General features: G+C 38.3%; 1 protein-coding gene across 10 annotated transcripts in view; it reads left to right on the top strand.

The window, feature by feature from the left end:
• Positions 1–15837, top strand: part of Esco1 (establishment of sister chromatid cohesion N-acetyltransferase 1) — a 79706-nt gene that overhangs the window by 59577 nt on the left and 4292 nt on the right. For 8 of the 10 annotated variants that reach the window (XM_038329957.2, XM_038329956.2, XM_038329963.2 and 5 more), the window contains 3 exons: positions 6342–6431; positions 11795–11938; positions 14802–14989. In XM_038329957.2, coding sequence (XP_038185885.1) covers positions 6342–6431; positions 11795–11938; positions 14802–14989 — 422 coding nt within the window. Of the gene's footprint in view, positions 1–5678; positions 5801–6341; positions 6432–11794; positions 11939–14801; positions 14990–15837 lie in introns of those variants that run through there. The other 2 variants (XR_005285395.2, XM_038329964.2) reach the window with 2 other exon arrangements.

The raw sequence follows: 15837 nt of genomic DNA on the forward strand, positions 1-15837 counted from the left end.
GAAGTTTGCCAAAATACACGTAATTCATCTTTTGGGCTATTTTTGCTTCCAACAGCAGACATGGGGATTTCTAATTGTCCTGACAAGGCATGTTCTCCGTTGTAATGGGAAGTGACTGGACCACATTCGCCATGGGGGCCTGCGAGAGGCCCCCCATGGCGTTTCCCGCCTGTAGCGGATTTCCTTGCCTATCTTTTGACGATCTGCATTCGCTGTCCCAGTGTCTACCTTTCCCACATCTCCTACATAACCCTGAAGGCTGAGGCCTTCTATTCCTGTTATTCCTGGAAAGGGCATTATTATTATTATTATTATTATTCCTGTAAATCTTTTGTCTGCAATTCCGTTTCATATGTCCCATTCTGCCACAATTAAAACATTTGGTATTGATATCTCCTTTTACCGTTGGCAATGGCTTCTTCTACCCACGTATCGGCGTGAAGCTCATTCGATTCAATATTCATTGTATGTAAGACCCATTCCTCCAGGGGTGCTGATCTGATCTTTAGAGACGTCAAAACCCTTTTGCACTCTACATTGGCATTCTCATAAGCCAAGGACTCAATTATTACCTGCCTTGCTTCTGGGTCAGATATCCCTATTTATACAGCTTTAGTTAGTCTATGTAAAAAGTCAACAAATGGTTCTCTCGGACCTTGTTTAACTCTGATATATGATTCCGTTCTCTGTCTTGGGTCTTGAACCCTGTCCCAAGCCTTCAAGGCTGCGGTAGTACATATGGATAGAGTGTGTTCATCATAATTAGCTTGTTCTAGAGGATCAGAATAAAGTCCTTCACCCATAATTTGATCTAGGGTGATGTCAACTCCCTTTGATCTTTCCTGCTGTTCTAAAAGCCTAGCCTCTTGTCTAAACATGCACCTCCAGCTCAATTGAGGTCCGTTCTCTAAAACATCTGAGACTAGGTCCAACCAGTCCCTAGGGGTGGGGTTAATTGTAATGGACCAAGACTTTAGCATCTCCTTAGCAAAGGAGATATGCATCCCAAAATTCATAACAGCTTGTTTAATTTCTTTCAGATCATTCATACAGATGGGTTCCCATGTATATTCCTTGGTGATCTTAGGGTTTTTAGAACCAGTCACCTTTTCTGTAGTTATCACTGGGAAAATAGGTAGAGTTCTATTGAAGCTATCCCGGAGAGTTCTATTTATCGATGGGGTTGGGACTTTCTTTTGTACTATTTGCTCCTGTTCATGAGAGTCCATAATTTCCTCGATCTTTTCAAATCTATTTACCATTGCCTTCTGCAATGCCTCAATCTCTTGCCCAGTATTATGTTCCAAGGCTTTCATAGAGGATTCAAGGGTATGAAGTTTGTCCAACACCGATAACGTCTCATCCTTGGACAGAATTTTTATGGCATGAATGGTGCCATCTTGTATTGAAATTCTGTCCAGCAATCTTTCATAGCTCTTTGATAAAGTCTTGTTAATACATTCAACGGTTTGAATCTTCTCAGATAATGTTTCAGTTTCTACCGACAGGGATTGTAACTTATGATTCAAATTCTCATGTAGTGTTTCAGTTCTTACCGACAGGGATTGTAACTTATGATTCAAATTCTCATGTAGTGTTGCAGTTCTTACCTACAGGGATTGTAACTTATGATTCAGATCCGCTGTTCCTGCCTCCATACCTTGCATTTTCCTCTCAAGTGATAAAGCCATCTCAGAGATAGATCTGTTATTCCTTTCCTCATGAGATTCAAACTTCTCCTCGAAAGTTCCAAATTTCTCAAGTAACAAAGCCATCTCAGAGGAAAGTCTATTATTCCTTTCCTTGAGAGCTGCAACCGTCTTTTCAAGCTGTTTATTAGTGTTTTCCAAACCAGTTATGTCCTTGTTTAGTTTTTTAGCTCCTGCCTGTAAGGACTCTATCTCTTTTTTATGTTCCAACCACGTTGTAATGAAAAAAATAAAAGTAAAGAAGATACCAAAGGAAACCACATCTGTATCGCTCAAAAATTCAGTCATCGTGTAATTAAACAAATTATAGAATCCTTTAATAGTGATATTATCAGACATATTCAATCTAAATGCTTGATTTCAAATGAAAAATTACCTGTAATTACTGTTGTCTGCCACTAGATGGCGCAGTGCACCGAGTTTCACGTGTTTTGGGAAACCAAAGATGGCGTCCCGCGTAGAGTTCAAGGCGGCGATGTTTCGCTAGCCTGAAATCAACGTTGAATCCCTGCAAAAGCTGCACAAATAGCTGGCGGGTGAGCGGGTAGCGATCCGCTAGCTTAATATCAGCTTCTGGTCCCTGCAAGAACTGCGGGTGGGAGGGAGGGGGAATGCGCGCGCGCGCCGCGGGGGCCGGAGCAAGCCGCGGTTTTGTCTGGTCCCGCGGTGCGGAGCGGTCCGCGTTCTGCCCCACGTAAGGTTTTTAAGTGGATTTAGTCACCACGTTGGAGCGCAAAGGTACGGGAGGTTATGTACCGGCAAAGGTACCGGCGGTTATAGGGGTTAGGGAATAACCACGATAGTCCTTTATAATAAATCAGTTTTAATACAAGGGGAAATAAGAGAACTTATAGAACCAAGGGTCCAGCGAAGCAGAAGGTACGCAGGGGAGAGCCAAACGGGGGTCCTTCCGGCGCCCCGATCCTATTTAAGGGGTATCCTACTCTGCTGGGGCAGCCACGCCCCTGAACGCAGGGATTGGGCCAGCTGCCCCAACAAACCTGATCTATAGAGTGAGTTCCAGAACATACAGTGCTACACAGAGAAACCCTGTCACAACCCCTCACCAAAAATAAAATAAAATAAAATAAAGTGTGAGCAGTGTGTTATGGTATGTTAGTGTGTGCCTTTAATGTTAGCCCTTTGGAGCCAGAGACAAGCAGATCTGATTTTGACACCATTGTAGGCTACATATCAATTCTGTCACAAAACAAAAACAAAAGAAGATATAAAATGTCTTATATAATCCAGATGACTAGATTTTGAAAGTAAGTTTAGGTTTTGCAAAATACTTCTTGGTAGCAGAGGGTTTGTAATATGCTTAGGCTAAAAATAAGAACTACACTAGAATTGGCACATCTTCAAAAATGTTGTGGTTATTGGGTGGATTTCTCTAAATTGCACATCTTTCACCTCTGTCTATCTTCAATCAATAGACAAATTTCAGTTCTTGTAAGTTTTCTTTTCCTTTTTTTTTGTTTTATGTTTTTTGCTTTTCTAGACAAGGTTTTTCTGCGTAGCCCTGGCTGTCTTGGAACTCACTTTGTAGACCAGGCTGGTCTCAAACTCACAGAAATCCACCTGCCTCTGCCTCCTGGGTACTGGGATTAAAGGTGTGCACCACCACTGCCTGGCTCTTACAAATTTTCAAGAGTCAGTTGTCAGTGATACTGGCAAAGCATTACCTGTACTTAAGTCAGTTAATGTTTTAATTAACGTTATTATTTTATCTTTGTTCATGATTGTGTTTATTGTACTTTGGGGAAATTGTATTGATCAGCTGATTTTATTTGGACATAACAATAGGAAGAAAGAATGGAAGCTCCAGTTACCGAGTGGTTGCTCTGTACTATTCCATTTGTCTATTGACAGCCATTTTCTATATGTTTAGATTAATTGTAGTAATTTGCTCAAAGCTAACAAATTACTGTATCTATTAGTTCTCAAGAACCCAAACTTGCCCTGGTGGTGGTGGCACACACCTTTAATCTCAGCAGAGGCAGAGGCAGGTGAATCTCTGTGAGGTCGTGGCCAGCTTGGTCTACAGGAGCTAGTTCCAGGATAGCTAAGGCTGTTACACAAGAAACCCTGTCTCAAACACACACACACACACACACACACACACACACACACACACACACACACACACACACCAAAAAAAAAAAAAAACCACCAAATTTGGGACTAAACAGGTTGCTTAACAGTTAAGAGCACTTGTCCTTTCAGAGGAACGAAGTTTGGTTCCAGACTCCATATGGTTGTTCACAGTCATCCATAATTACAACCTCTTCTGACCTCTGAGTGTGCCAGGCTCACTTATACACATAAAATAAATAAAAATATTTTTTTAGAAAAGAACCTAAACTTTTACTACAGATCTCTTAAAAGTTTCTACCTAGTTATGCCCTCATGAAGATCAATGAAATCTAAATAGTAGTAATTTTGTCTTTTACAGTTCCTTCTTGTATGCAAAACCTTATTGTGGTTCATGACAAAACAATAGTACTTAAATAAAATTAGTCTAATTGTGATTGTTTACATATAAATTGCAAATTTCAAGTTATTTCATGAGAAAATTTACACTGAAATGTTATTAGAACAAATGTTTGTGGTGTGACATAATTGTACCAGTTTTGTTATTTTTTAAAGGCAATATTTAATAGGAAGAATAATCTATCTTTAGCTAATTTAGTTCAGTATGACTTTATATAATTTGATATTACTTTAATCTGTAGTTCTTTATTGAATTTATAGTTTGGTTTCCTCCTCCCACACTCTATGGTTTGATTAAAAAAAAACAAAAACAAAAAAAGCAATAACTTCTCTATTTACTTTGTAGAAAATGGTTTGGTTTCAAAGGTTTTACAAAAAGTAATGTTGACGTAAATTTCTCATTTTTTAAAAAATTATTTTTAATAATTTTTAAATTATTTTTTAATTTTAAATTTTAAATTATTTTTTAATTTTAATAATTAAAAAAAATTATTTTAAATAATTTCTGCCTGTTTGCCTGCAAGTCAGAAGAGTGAACCAGATCTCATTATATGTTGTTGTGAGCCACCATGTGGTTGCTGGGAATTGAACTCAGGACCTATGGAAGAGCAGTCAGGGTTCTTAACCTCTGAGCCTTCTCTCTAGCGCCCTAAGTTTCTTATTTTTATAGGTGTTATCTTTTATGCCTTTAAAAATGGTTAACCTATGTTCAAATATGTATGTGATTCTGATTGATCTTTTTATTATTCTGATACCTTAATCTTTAAAAAGTCAAATTTATTTATTTTACTTTGTGTATGAGTGTTTTGCTTGTATGTATGTATTTGTGCACCATGTGCCTGCCTGTTAGTTCTCTTAGATTTGAAGTTACAGATAGTTGTGAGCCATTATGGTTGCTGGGAATCGAACCTGTGTCCTCTGCAAGAACAGGTGCTCTTATCTGCTGAGCCATTTCTCCAGCCTGATTTCTTAATCTCGAAATAATTGTTCCATCCCTAGTTCATATCAATCACTTGGATTTTACTTGTCCTTGAAGTTAAGCAGATGGTGAATTTTAAATGTTTTGTTCTGTGATCTTAGGTATTCTGATTTTTATTAGTAGAAAATTTGTTTCTAACTAAGATCCTGCTCCCATTTCATAAAAAACAAAAACAAAACAAAAAGATAACTTAGAAAATCAGTTTCCATCCTTTCAGACTTACCATGGTATATCAAAAAATTAGCCTTTTTCTTTATTGAGCTTTTATATTTTTAGAAGCAATCCTAGAAAAGAACTTTTCCCTAAGCATAATTGCAAATTGCTTTTAAAAAGGCTTTTTTAAGTAAAATTGGTTGGGTAAGACAAATGGAACAACTAGTTAAAGCTCATTCTTTTCTGTAATTATTTTGGACTTCAGAGTTCCTAGTTTTAACCTGGTTCAGTCCCATCTTACTAGATTTAAGTGGCTTTTGTTTTGTTTTGTTTTTTTCATGCAGGTTCTGCTCATTAATCACCACGAGTGTGGATCTGAAGAAGAGTTTATTACCTCTTTTTTTGAGTATGTTTAACTTCAGATACACACAACGTAGCCTCTCCTTCCCTATTAGATTCTTAGAAGGTAGTTATATTTTTTATAGTCTCCTTCTTGTGATTTTGATAGTTGTGAACAATAAGAGTAAAAACTGTTCTTTCATTCTGGGCTACTGCATGCTAATCAGTTCACCTGGAACCTCCTGGAGGTCTTTGGCATGCCATTCATAAATATGAGTGTTAATTTGTGGAGGTAACCATGTTCCAAATAAATCTAAGAGTTGAGTTCTTTTGTCCAGAGTCTGGGAGAGTTACCCTTTCTGTTCTGGGGATCCACTGACTTTAAGGGGTTTGATTGTTTTTGGTATGTGATTTTCAGAATTTGTTATGATGGGAAATGATAAATTAGAAATTTTGTGGTATGACATCTCTCTGAACAAGCATTAGAAATTAGCTTGTATTCAATATGTTGTAAACTTAGCAAAGCAGATGACTGATCACGCCTTATTAGTTAATTATTAATGAACATGTATTTTCAGTTTTGCAATTTTTAGGCAAATAGGTATACTCTTTGTCTTGTACATGAATGAATAAAGTATGATACATAAAATATATTTTTTTATATCTAGGGCTGGAAAAAAGAAAGAATTCTGGCTGAATATCCTGATGGTAGGATAATAATGGTTCTTCCCGAAGACCCAAAGTATGCCCTGAAAAAGGTAAATTTTCAGTGACATTTCATGCAGAAAACTTGGACTTAAGGTTAAGAGAATAATACATTGCAGGCTTTGTACATTAAACACCAATTATGAAAACAAGAAATAAGCATTTAAAGAGTATAGCCTACCTGAAGAAAAAAATTAACACAGCTCATTTGGGAAAGTATGCTCAATCTTATACATAAAAATATGAGGCAGATTGAGTACCATTGAATGAGTACCTGGAAGGCACGCATTAAGTATTCCATAGCGTTTACTTTAGTGAAAAGGAGTTTATTCTATGGCTCTTTATGTCTTCAGATCACTTACCTAGTAAGACAGTTGCAGACACCAGATTAGCCCTTAATGATACATAGAATGGCATAAAGCATATTCACTTTGTCGTGTATTTAAAACATTGATCCTTGTACAAAGACAAATTTTTGTAGAGTTATTGAGTAATGGAAATTCAAATCTAAAAAATCATTCAAGATGCAGAGTAGGAATTTTGCTACAGTACCTTATATGACAAACAGACTACTTACTAAGAATCATCTTATTGACTACTCATTTGTTCAATTCAGCTTTTCTGGGAAAGTCCACAACCAATTATATTACTAGTTAGTAACACATAATAACCTTAAAATTAAAACAGAAAGAATTGTTAGCAAACTACTTGTAAGAATCAATCAGGGGGGGCTGGAGAGATGGCTCAGTGGTTAAGAGCATTGCCTGCTCTTCCAAAGGTCCTGAGTTCAATTGCCGGCAACCACATGGTGGCTCACAACCATCTGTAAATGAGGTCTGGTGCCCTCTTCTGGCCTGCAGACATACACACAGAATCTTATATACATAATAAATAAATAAATATTAAAAAAAATCAATTAGGGATATGTTGTAGGGGGCTGTTTGTTCGTTTCCTGGCCGCCCAGACTCCCGAAATAACCACACAGAAACTATATTAGTTAAATCACTGCTTGTCCCATTAGCTCTAGCTTCTTATTGGCTAACTCTTATATCCTAAACTAGCCCATTTCCGTTAATCTATGTATCGCCACGAGGCTGTGGTTTACTGTGTAAAGTTCTGGCATGTATCTCCAGAGGGATGGCTTCTTTCTTCTCTACCTTCCTTCTCCCAGCATTCAGTTTAGTTTTTCCCGCCTAGTTCTACTCTGTCCTATCAGGCCAATCCAGTTTCTTTATTCATTAATGGTAATCACAGCATACAGAGGGGAATCCTATATTACCACCTCTTTTCTGTTATATAAATAACAGAAAAAGGTTTTAACTTTAACATAGTAAAATTACATATAACAAAACAGGTATCAAGAATTACAGTTAGAGTATTTATATCTGCTTTATCTTTTATTATAACTAAGGAAAATTATATTATTACTATCTATTCTTCAGCTCCATCAAAGACTCCAGAAGGATATAATATTACCTAAGTAAACAGGAAGTGGATTGTAAGCAACCTCCAAAACTCTTGAAATGACAGAGATAGCTCATTGCCTGGACAGTCACCCAGAGTTTTTCTGTATCATTGGAGCATCCATCTTCGGCCTACAGGCCCATAGTATCCAGCAGATTTTTCCATAAAGCAGGAAATTTCAAAAGCAGTTCTGCCTCTATTGGCAGTTTGTCAGTCACTTTCTTCTGTGTCCTGCAGATTGTCTAGCAGACTCTTTCATGAAGCAGGAACCCTGAAAGATCATCTCACCATTAGGCAAGTTCAGCAGTCATTTCTCTGTGGGTCCTACATGTCTAGTTCATAGAGCATACCATCAAGCAGTCCAGGCAAGAGCAGTTTCTTGCCCACATGGCTAACCAACTCCATAAGGAGCCTCTTCAGTGCCCATCATCCTCTTGAAGTACATTGGTGCTTCCAGGAGCAGATGTGTCTCATTGTCATGAAAAGTCTTAAGTTCTTAAACATTTTAAAATGCCATATTCTGAACTCTTTGAAAGGTTTGAAGAATGCCTATCTATCTGATATATATCTTTGTACATCTAGAAAATCTAACATGACTGACTACAAGCTGACTATTATAGATGATTATCTATTAACCTATGTTTCTTAATTATATATTACATTCTTATTTTGGGGGGGGTGTTGAGACAGGGTTTCTCTGGGTAGGCCTGGCTGTTTTTGAACTAGCTCTTGTAGACCAGGCTGGCCTCGAACTTAGACATCCGCCTGCCTCTGCCTCCCAAGTGCTGGGATTAAAGGTGTGCGGCACCATTACATTTTATTTATTTATTTATTTATTTACTTATTTAAAAATATTTATTTATTTACTATTTTGTATACAATATTCTGCCTGCATGTATGCCTGCAGGCCAGAAGAGGACACCAGACCTCATTACAGATGGTTGTGAGCCACCATGTGGTTGCTGGGAATTGAACTCAGGACCTTTGGAAGAGCAGGCAATGCTCTTAACCACTGAGTCATCTCTCCAGCCCCCATATTACATTTTTAAATGAGCTACACAAACACAATACCTTAATCAAGAGCAGAAATGTTTATATACAGTATAACAAAATTGACCTTAAATTTGTATCGAAAACCAAGATCCATACCAATGCAAAGCATTGATCTCTATAGCATATTCCCTTTAAATGTAAACAAACCTTTATAAACAATATTTGGGAATTTGGGCATAGTTCTTTCCATACTGCTTTCTGCTCTTTGTTGGGCAAAGTAATTTTGGGGGCTGTTTATCGGAGACCTTTCAGGGGGTTTTGGTCCATCAAACCACATTAGTCTGGAAGGATTTCACAGGTTCTCATCCTCTGTGGAAACAAAAGAAGAACCTTCTAAACCAACATATCCTTAGACCCAAATTTTGAAGACAGAATACCTTTAAAGTATATATGTTGGTTACTTAGCTCCTTTATAAGTCAAAAAATTCAAAGAAAACACAATAATATACATACTATAGACACTCTGTATATTCCATCTTTTTTAAAAAAAATACTTATTTACTTATGTATACAATACTCTCTCTGTGTGTATGCCTACAGGCCAGAAGAGGGCACCAGAGCTCATTACAGATGGTTGTGAGCCACCATGTAGTTGCTGGGAATTGAACTCAGGACCCTTGGAAGAGAGGCAATGCTCTTAACTGCTTAGCCATCTCTCCAGCCCTGTATACTGTATATTTCATCTTTATGTGGCTTGTTTTTACTCTATTACTTTTTAATATTTATTATCTTACTCCTTTAATCTATGACTGTCTGTACTCTGTCTCTTTAAAGACTTTGCTTTGTTTTCTTTTTAAAACCATTTTTTATAACTCTTTATACTCTTTCTTCTCTCTCCCAAGCCTACATACATTTATCCAACACTGTGTCTCGTTTAGAGTTCTTTTATGTCTGAATCGGTCCTATTGTGTATCTGTAATTCTTTTTTTGTCCAGCAGCATTTCTTAAAATGCGAAGTGCTTCTATAGCTGCTTTGTCTTTTCGCTCCATCCAGTCCAACATGTCAGGGCGGAGGTCTGTTTGGTGTAAGCCATGCTCACAGCCCCATTTTCGGACACACAGTGGGTCTATGTTGCCATTAAGCAAGTTTTAGCACTCTGGTCACAAACCCCATTCAAACGTTCCATAGCCAAACTTCGTCAGAGTTTGTACTGGAAGCACTGCCCAGGAAAGCCGCCATTTCAAAACCGTGTGACTTTTTTTTCTGCTACGGCTGAATCAGGAAGACCTCTCTTAAAGGAGCTGTGGCACGCTGCCAGCAAAATGCTGGCTACCTAAAAGCTGTGTTTAACTCTGTTCTTTCGTGTCTAGAATGACTTTTTAAGCTTTCTCACATTTTACATGGATTTAGTTAACCATGTTGGAGCACCAATTTGTAGTAGGAGCCCTCTTGTTTGTTCCCAGCTGCTCAGCTCTGAAGTAATCACTCAGAAACCATATTATTTGCAATATTCTTAGGCCCATAGCTCAGACATATTTCTGTCTCTTATATCCTAAACTAGCCCGTCTCCATTAATCTGTGTATCACCATGAGGCTGTGGCTTACTGGGTAAAGTTCCTGCATCTTTCTCCAGCAGGGCTACATGGCTTCTCCCTATTCCGTCTTTCTTTTCCCAGCATTCAGTTTAGTTTTCCCCAGAATCAAATGTCTCTAGATGCTCTTATAAAATATAAAATTTCAGAAATTATGAGGGGTGAGTTTTCATTGTTGACTAAGGGATGGACAATCTGGTGTGTACGAGAGAAGCAAGAATATGAACCACTCTAGAGGTTATTTGCACTTTAGGTTCAGTGACGTGAATGGTTATTAGATGGAACATTTACAACGTTGTGTGCCCCACCCTGCCCCCAGATGGGGTCTCACTGGCCAGCCTGCTTGACCTGGAACTTGCTTTTTAAATTAGACCAGGCTGGCCCCAGACTAGCAGAAATTTGCCTCCCTGGCAAGTGCTGGGATTAAAGGGATAAGCCATCAACCTGGCAATTAATGTTCTGGAGAGGGAATTAGTGTGCACGTCCTTGTAGATTTGTGAATTTTTTCTTTTGGGTTTTTTGAGATAGGGTTTCTCTGTGTAGCTTTGGAGCCTGTCCTAGAACTTGCTCTGTAGATCAGGTTGGCCTTGAACTCAGAGTTCTGCTTGTCTCTGCCTCCCTAGTGCTGGGATTAAAGGCATGTACCACCACCACCTGTCTCATAATTGTTTTTTTTTTTTCAGTGCCTACAAGAGCTTGAACTTGGAAGAAGCATTTTGATGCCATGTTAATGTTTGGGGTTTAGACCTCTGCTCCGTGATATTCTAGATGTTTAATATTTGACATAAATTATGTCACTCTTGAGTTTGTTTCTTCCACATACAAAATGAAGAACTATAATACTCCAAGGGATATTGGATTGAAATGATTATAGTTCTTGGTGTGTCTCACTTTTAGATGCTTGCCAGATAGTGAAGATGAATTTCATTTTACTGTTGAGAGTTCTAACTAAAGCTTGGGGTGGACAGTGTCTTGCTGGCTAAGATTCAGTGTGCTCTACCCATTTAGACACATTGTGCTCCTCCTGAGGAAGTCTCAGTGCTCTCACATGCTTTGTGCTGGCACTCCTGCTCACCCTTGTTTCCTAGATAGCCTTTTAATTATAACTGTAATGTATGGTGGCACATGCCCATTATTTCAGTATTCAGGAGACTGAGGCAGAACAATTGCCACTACTTCAAGGCCAGCCTGGGCTACTTATTGAGTACTAGGACAGCCAGAGGTACATAACAGAATAACAGAACTTCTGTCTCAAAAAACTCCTTAGGGAGTATTTGGTTATGAATAATATATTCATCTTACTGAATGTTGTTTGTTTGTTTTTTTTTACCTGTATAAAATGTTTTCTTTGTTCTTTACTTGGCAGGTTGATGAAATTAGAGAGATGGTTGACAACGATTTGGGTTTCCAACAGGCTCCATTAATGTGCTATTCCAGAACTAAAACACTTCTCTTTATTTCTAATGACAAAAAAGTAGTCGGTTGCTTGATTGCAGAACACATCCAATGGGTAAGTAACTTCTAAAGAGTGCTTAGAAATAGTTTGATATCTAAATTAGCTTATTACTATGTAACACTAAATAATATCCTAATAAATCTATCTACATTTCAGATAAGGATATAATGTAATTCTGCACTATATATAACAAGAGTTATATCTTGTGCAGGAATTGATTTTTCTTTTGATTTTCCTTTTTTTGAGACATAGTCTCACTATGTAATACTGCCTGGCCTGGAAATCACTATGTAGCTCAGGCTGTCCTCAAATTTGGAATCCTTCTAAGTGCTGGAATTACAGTTATATACCACCACACCCAGGTGGGAATTAGTCTGTCTTCCTTTCTTCTTTCCCTCCCTTCCTTTCTTCCTTCTTCCTTCCTTTCTTCCCAGGGTCTCAGTATGTAGGCTGAATTCAGAGATCCACCTGCTTTGTCCCTTGAGTACTAGAATTAATGGTGTGCATACCATACTTGGCAGGAATTAGTTTTTCAAATCAGTGAGATGGAAGGTATAGAATTAAGAGTACTGTTAAAGCTTCAGAGGTTTTGTGCTGTATACTAATATCTCTCTCAATTGATCCTCCTAGCACTTGAGTTAAAGGGGACTAGGCAAGGTATAGTGGATATAGTAATACAAAATTAGGCTCTCACATAGTCCTACCTTGAAGCTGCTCAGTAGCTGAGGTTGTTCTCTGCTGCCCCCTCCTGAGTGCTGGGATTACAGTTGTATGCCAGCATGCCCAGTTCATTGCCTACTTTTATAAAAAAAAATTTTTTTTCCAAGACAGTGTCTGACCATGTAACCCTGGCTGTCTTGGAACTCACTATATAGACCAGGCTGGCTTCAGACTCAGAGAGAGGCTCCTTGAGATTGGTAGCATGTACTACCATGCTTGATTGTTTTTGTAAATACAATTCTATTGTAATCCTGCCACACTCATTTGTTTTGTCACTCTCTCTCACTGTGGGATAATATTCTTATACATGTAAAGATTTGTCACTCATATTAGTTTAATAAAATGTTGATTGGCCAGTAGTCAGGCAGGAGGTATAGGCGGGGCAACCAGACTAGGAGAATTCTGGGAAGAGGAAAGGCAGAGATGCAGTCCCCAGCCAGATGCAGAGGAAGCAAAGATGAGAGTGCCTTGCTAAGAAAAGGTGCCAAGCCACATAGCTAAACATAGATAAGAATTGTGGGTTAATTTAAGTTGTAATAGCTAGTTAATAATAAGCCTGAGCTAGTTAATAATAAGCCTGAGCTAATAGGCCAAACAGTTTATAGTTAATAATAAGCCTCTCTATGTTTCTTTGGAACTGAGTGGCTGTGGAACCAGGCAGGACAGAAACTTCGTGCTACACTCCGCTTCCCCTCCTTTCTTTTGGTTTTTCAAGACAGGATTTCTCTGTGTAATAGCTCTAGCTGTCATGGAACTCACTTTGTAGACCAGACTGACCTTGGACTCATAGAGATTTGCCTGCCTGCCTCTACCTTCCTAATGCTGGAATTAAAGGCATGGGCCAGCTTGAGTATTTTGTCTTCATGCATGATCCTATTCTTTGTGCATGCCTGGTGTCTGTGGAGTTCAGAAGAGGGTACAGATAGTTGTAAGCCACCATTTGGATTTTGGGAACTGAACTCAAGTCCCCTGCAAGACCAGCTCAACCATTGAGCCATCTGTCAAGTGCCCCCCCCCCCTTTTGTTCTTTTGAAATGAAGTCTCTTTATTGCTTTGGCTAGCCTGGATCTCAATCTTCCTGCCTCTGCCTTCTAGTTGTTGGGATTGAAGACATGTATCACTCTTAATTTTTGTTTTCTAGTTTTAAGTTTTATCTTTGTCTTATTAGGAGACTGGTCATGTCCTTTTTGACAATAATGTGTATATATGTTTGCAGTTAGTTATTGAGATCAGAGAATCTCGGTAAATCAAAGGAAAAGTTTTTTTAAAGGTTTATTTATTTTATGTGTATGTATGCTCTGTCTCCCATGTACAAATTTATTCCAGAAGGAAACATCAGATCTCACTATAGATGGTGCACTACCAAATGGTTGCTGGGAATTGAACTCAGGACCAGTGCTCTAAACCGCTAAGCTGTCTCCAGCTCCCAGAAAAGGCTTTCTTAATTTCCGTTCTCTTTCTGTTCTTAGTTCTTGTGTGGTGGTGAATTGTGCAGTACAGGAACAGTCACTGTGACTGTTGAGCTCAGAATATGTTCTTCTCTTCCTCTCCTCCCCTCCCTTTCTTTTCTTTGGTTTGGTTTTGTGAGGCAGCTTTTCTCTGGTGTAACTTTGGATTCTATCCTGGAACTTGCTCTGTAGACAAGGCTGGCCTCGAACTCTCAGAGATCTGCCTGTCTCTGCCTCCTGAGTGCTGGGATTAAAGTTGTGCACCACCACTGCCCAGCTGTTTTTGTTTGTTTGGTTTGTTTGTTTGGTTTTTGTTTTCTTTTGTTTCTTGAGACAGGGTTTCTCTGTAACCCTGGCTGTCCTAGAACTCACTATGTAGACTAGGCTGGCCTCCAATTTACAGAGATCTGCCTGCCTCTGCCTCCCTTGTGCTGGGATTAAAGGCGTGTGCCACAATTGCCTGGTTTAACATGTACTTTTGCTGCTTAGAAAGCAGATGGTAGAGAAAAAAACATTCCATTCCTATGGTGTTCACTTTGGATGGCAAAATCCTTGTTAAATGACTCAAAATGATTAATGGTAGATATACTTAATTCTATGATCTTATTATGGGTTGAGTCAGAATGGAAGTAAACCCAGATTGTTAAGTGGTCTGCTAGTTTGTTAAGTAGCCAGACAAATGTAGTCAAGACACATTTACACTAGACAACTGCCACCTTTATTTCCCTTCCCATTTTTGACATTTATAGGGCTATCGAGTTATAGAAGAGAAACTTCCAGTTATCAGGTCAGAAGAAGAAAAAGTCCGATTTGAAAGGCAAAAAGCCTGGTGCTGCTCAACATTGCCAGAGCCTGCAATCTGTGGGATCAGTCGAATATGGGTGTTTAGCATGATGCGGCGGAAGAAAATAGCTTCTCGCATGATTGAATGCCTAAGGTAATGTGTAACTCGAGTCATTTGTAGTAGTTTAGAGTTTTAGTTTAAAGAGTGATACTTAATCATAACTGTATGAGTTTTATTTGTATTAACTAAATTTTATATAAATATACTAGATCTGTAAATCTTTTTTGTTTAATCTGAAGAGGAAAATGTTTGATAATAGATGAAACATTAAACTTTTATTTTAAAACTGTGATATTAGGTCACTATAACATAGTTCAACCTGTGTTCACTCTTAGAGATTTCTAAACAAAAACAGAAATATATATGGACAATGTTTTGGGAAATCGACTTTTAGAGAAAATTGTCTTAATATTCTTTTTGGCCAGTGGTGGTGGCACATGTCTTTAATTCCAGCACTCGGGAGGCAGAGGCAGGCAGATCTCTGTGAATTTAAGGCCAGCCTGGTCTACAGAGCGAGTTCCAAGACAGGCTTCAAAGCTACAGAGAAACCCTGTCTAGAAAGAAAAAAAAAAAGGATTTTTTTTTGTGGGGGTGGGGGCAGTGACATGGTAAAGGTGCTGATTGAAAAAAAAACCGGATTTCAATCCCCCAAACCACATAGAGGTAGAAGGAGAGCGCCAATTCCACTGAGTTATATGACCTCTCTATACAAATATTGTAGCACAGGCATTAACACACACACATGCATGCACACAAAGGCATACACATGCGTATGCTAATAATAAATGTTTAAAAGTTTTTAAGTATTATATTCTCTTCGATGTTTATTTTTCTGTTATCATGTGGTTGTTTATCAAAAACACAAAGAAAAGCATCAGACTTTTTCTTCCAATAAAGTCCCTTAGATAAAGGATAAAATGAAGGTTAAAATTAATTATCCA

The sequence above is a fragment of the Arvicola amphibius genome, chromosome 5, assembly GCF_903992535.2.
Source record: "Arvicola amphibius chromosome 5, mArvAmp1.2, whole genome shotgun sequence".
Classification (NCBI taxonomy): domain Eukaryota; kingdom Metazoa; phylum Chordata; class Mammalia; order Rodentia; family Cricetidae; genus Arvicola; species Arvicola amphibius.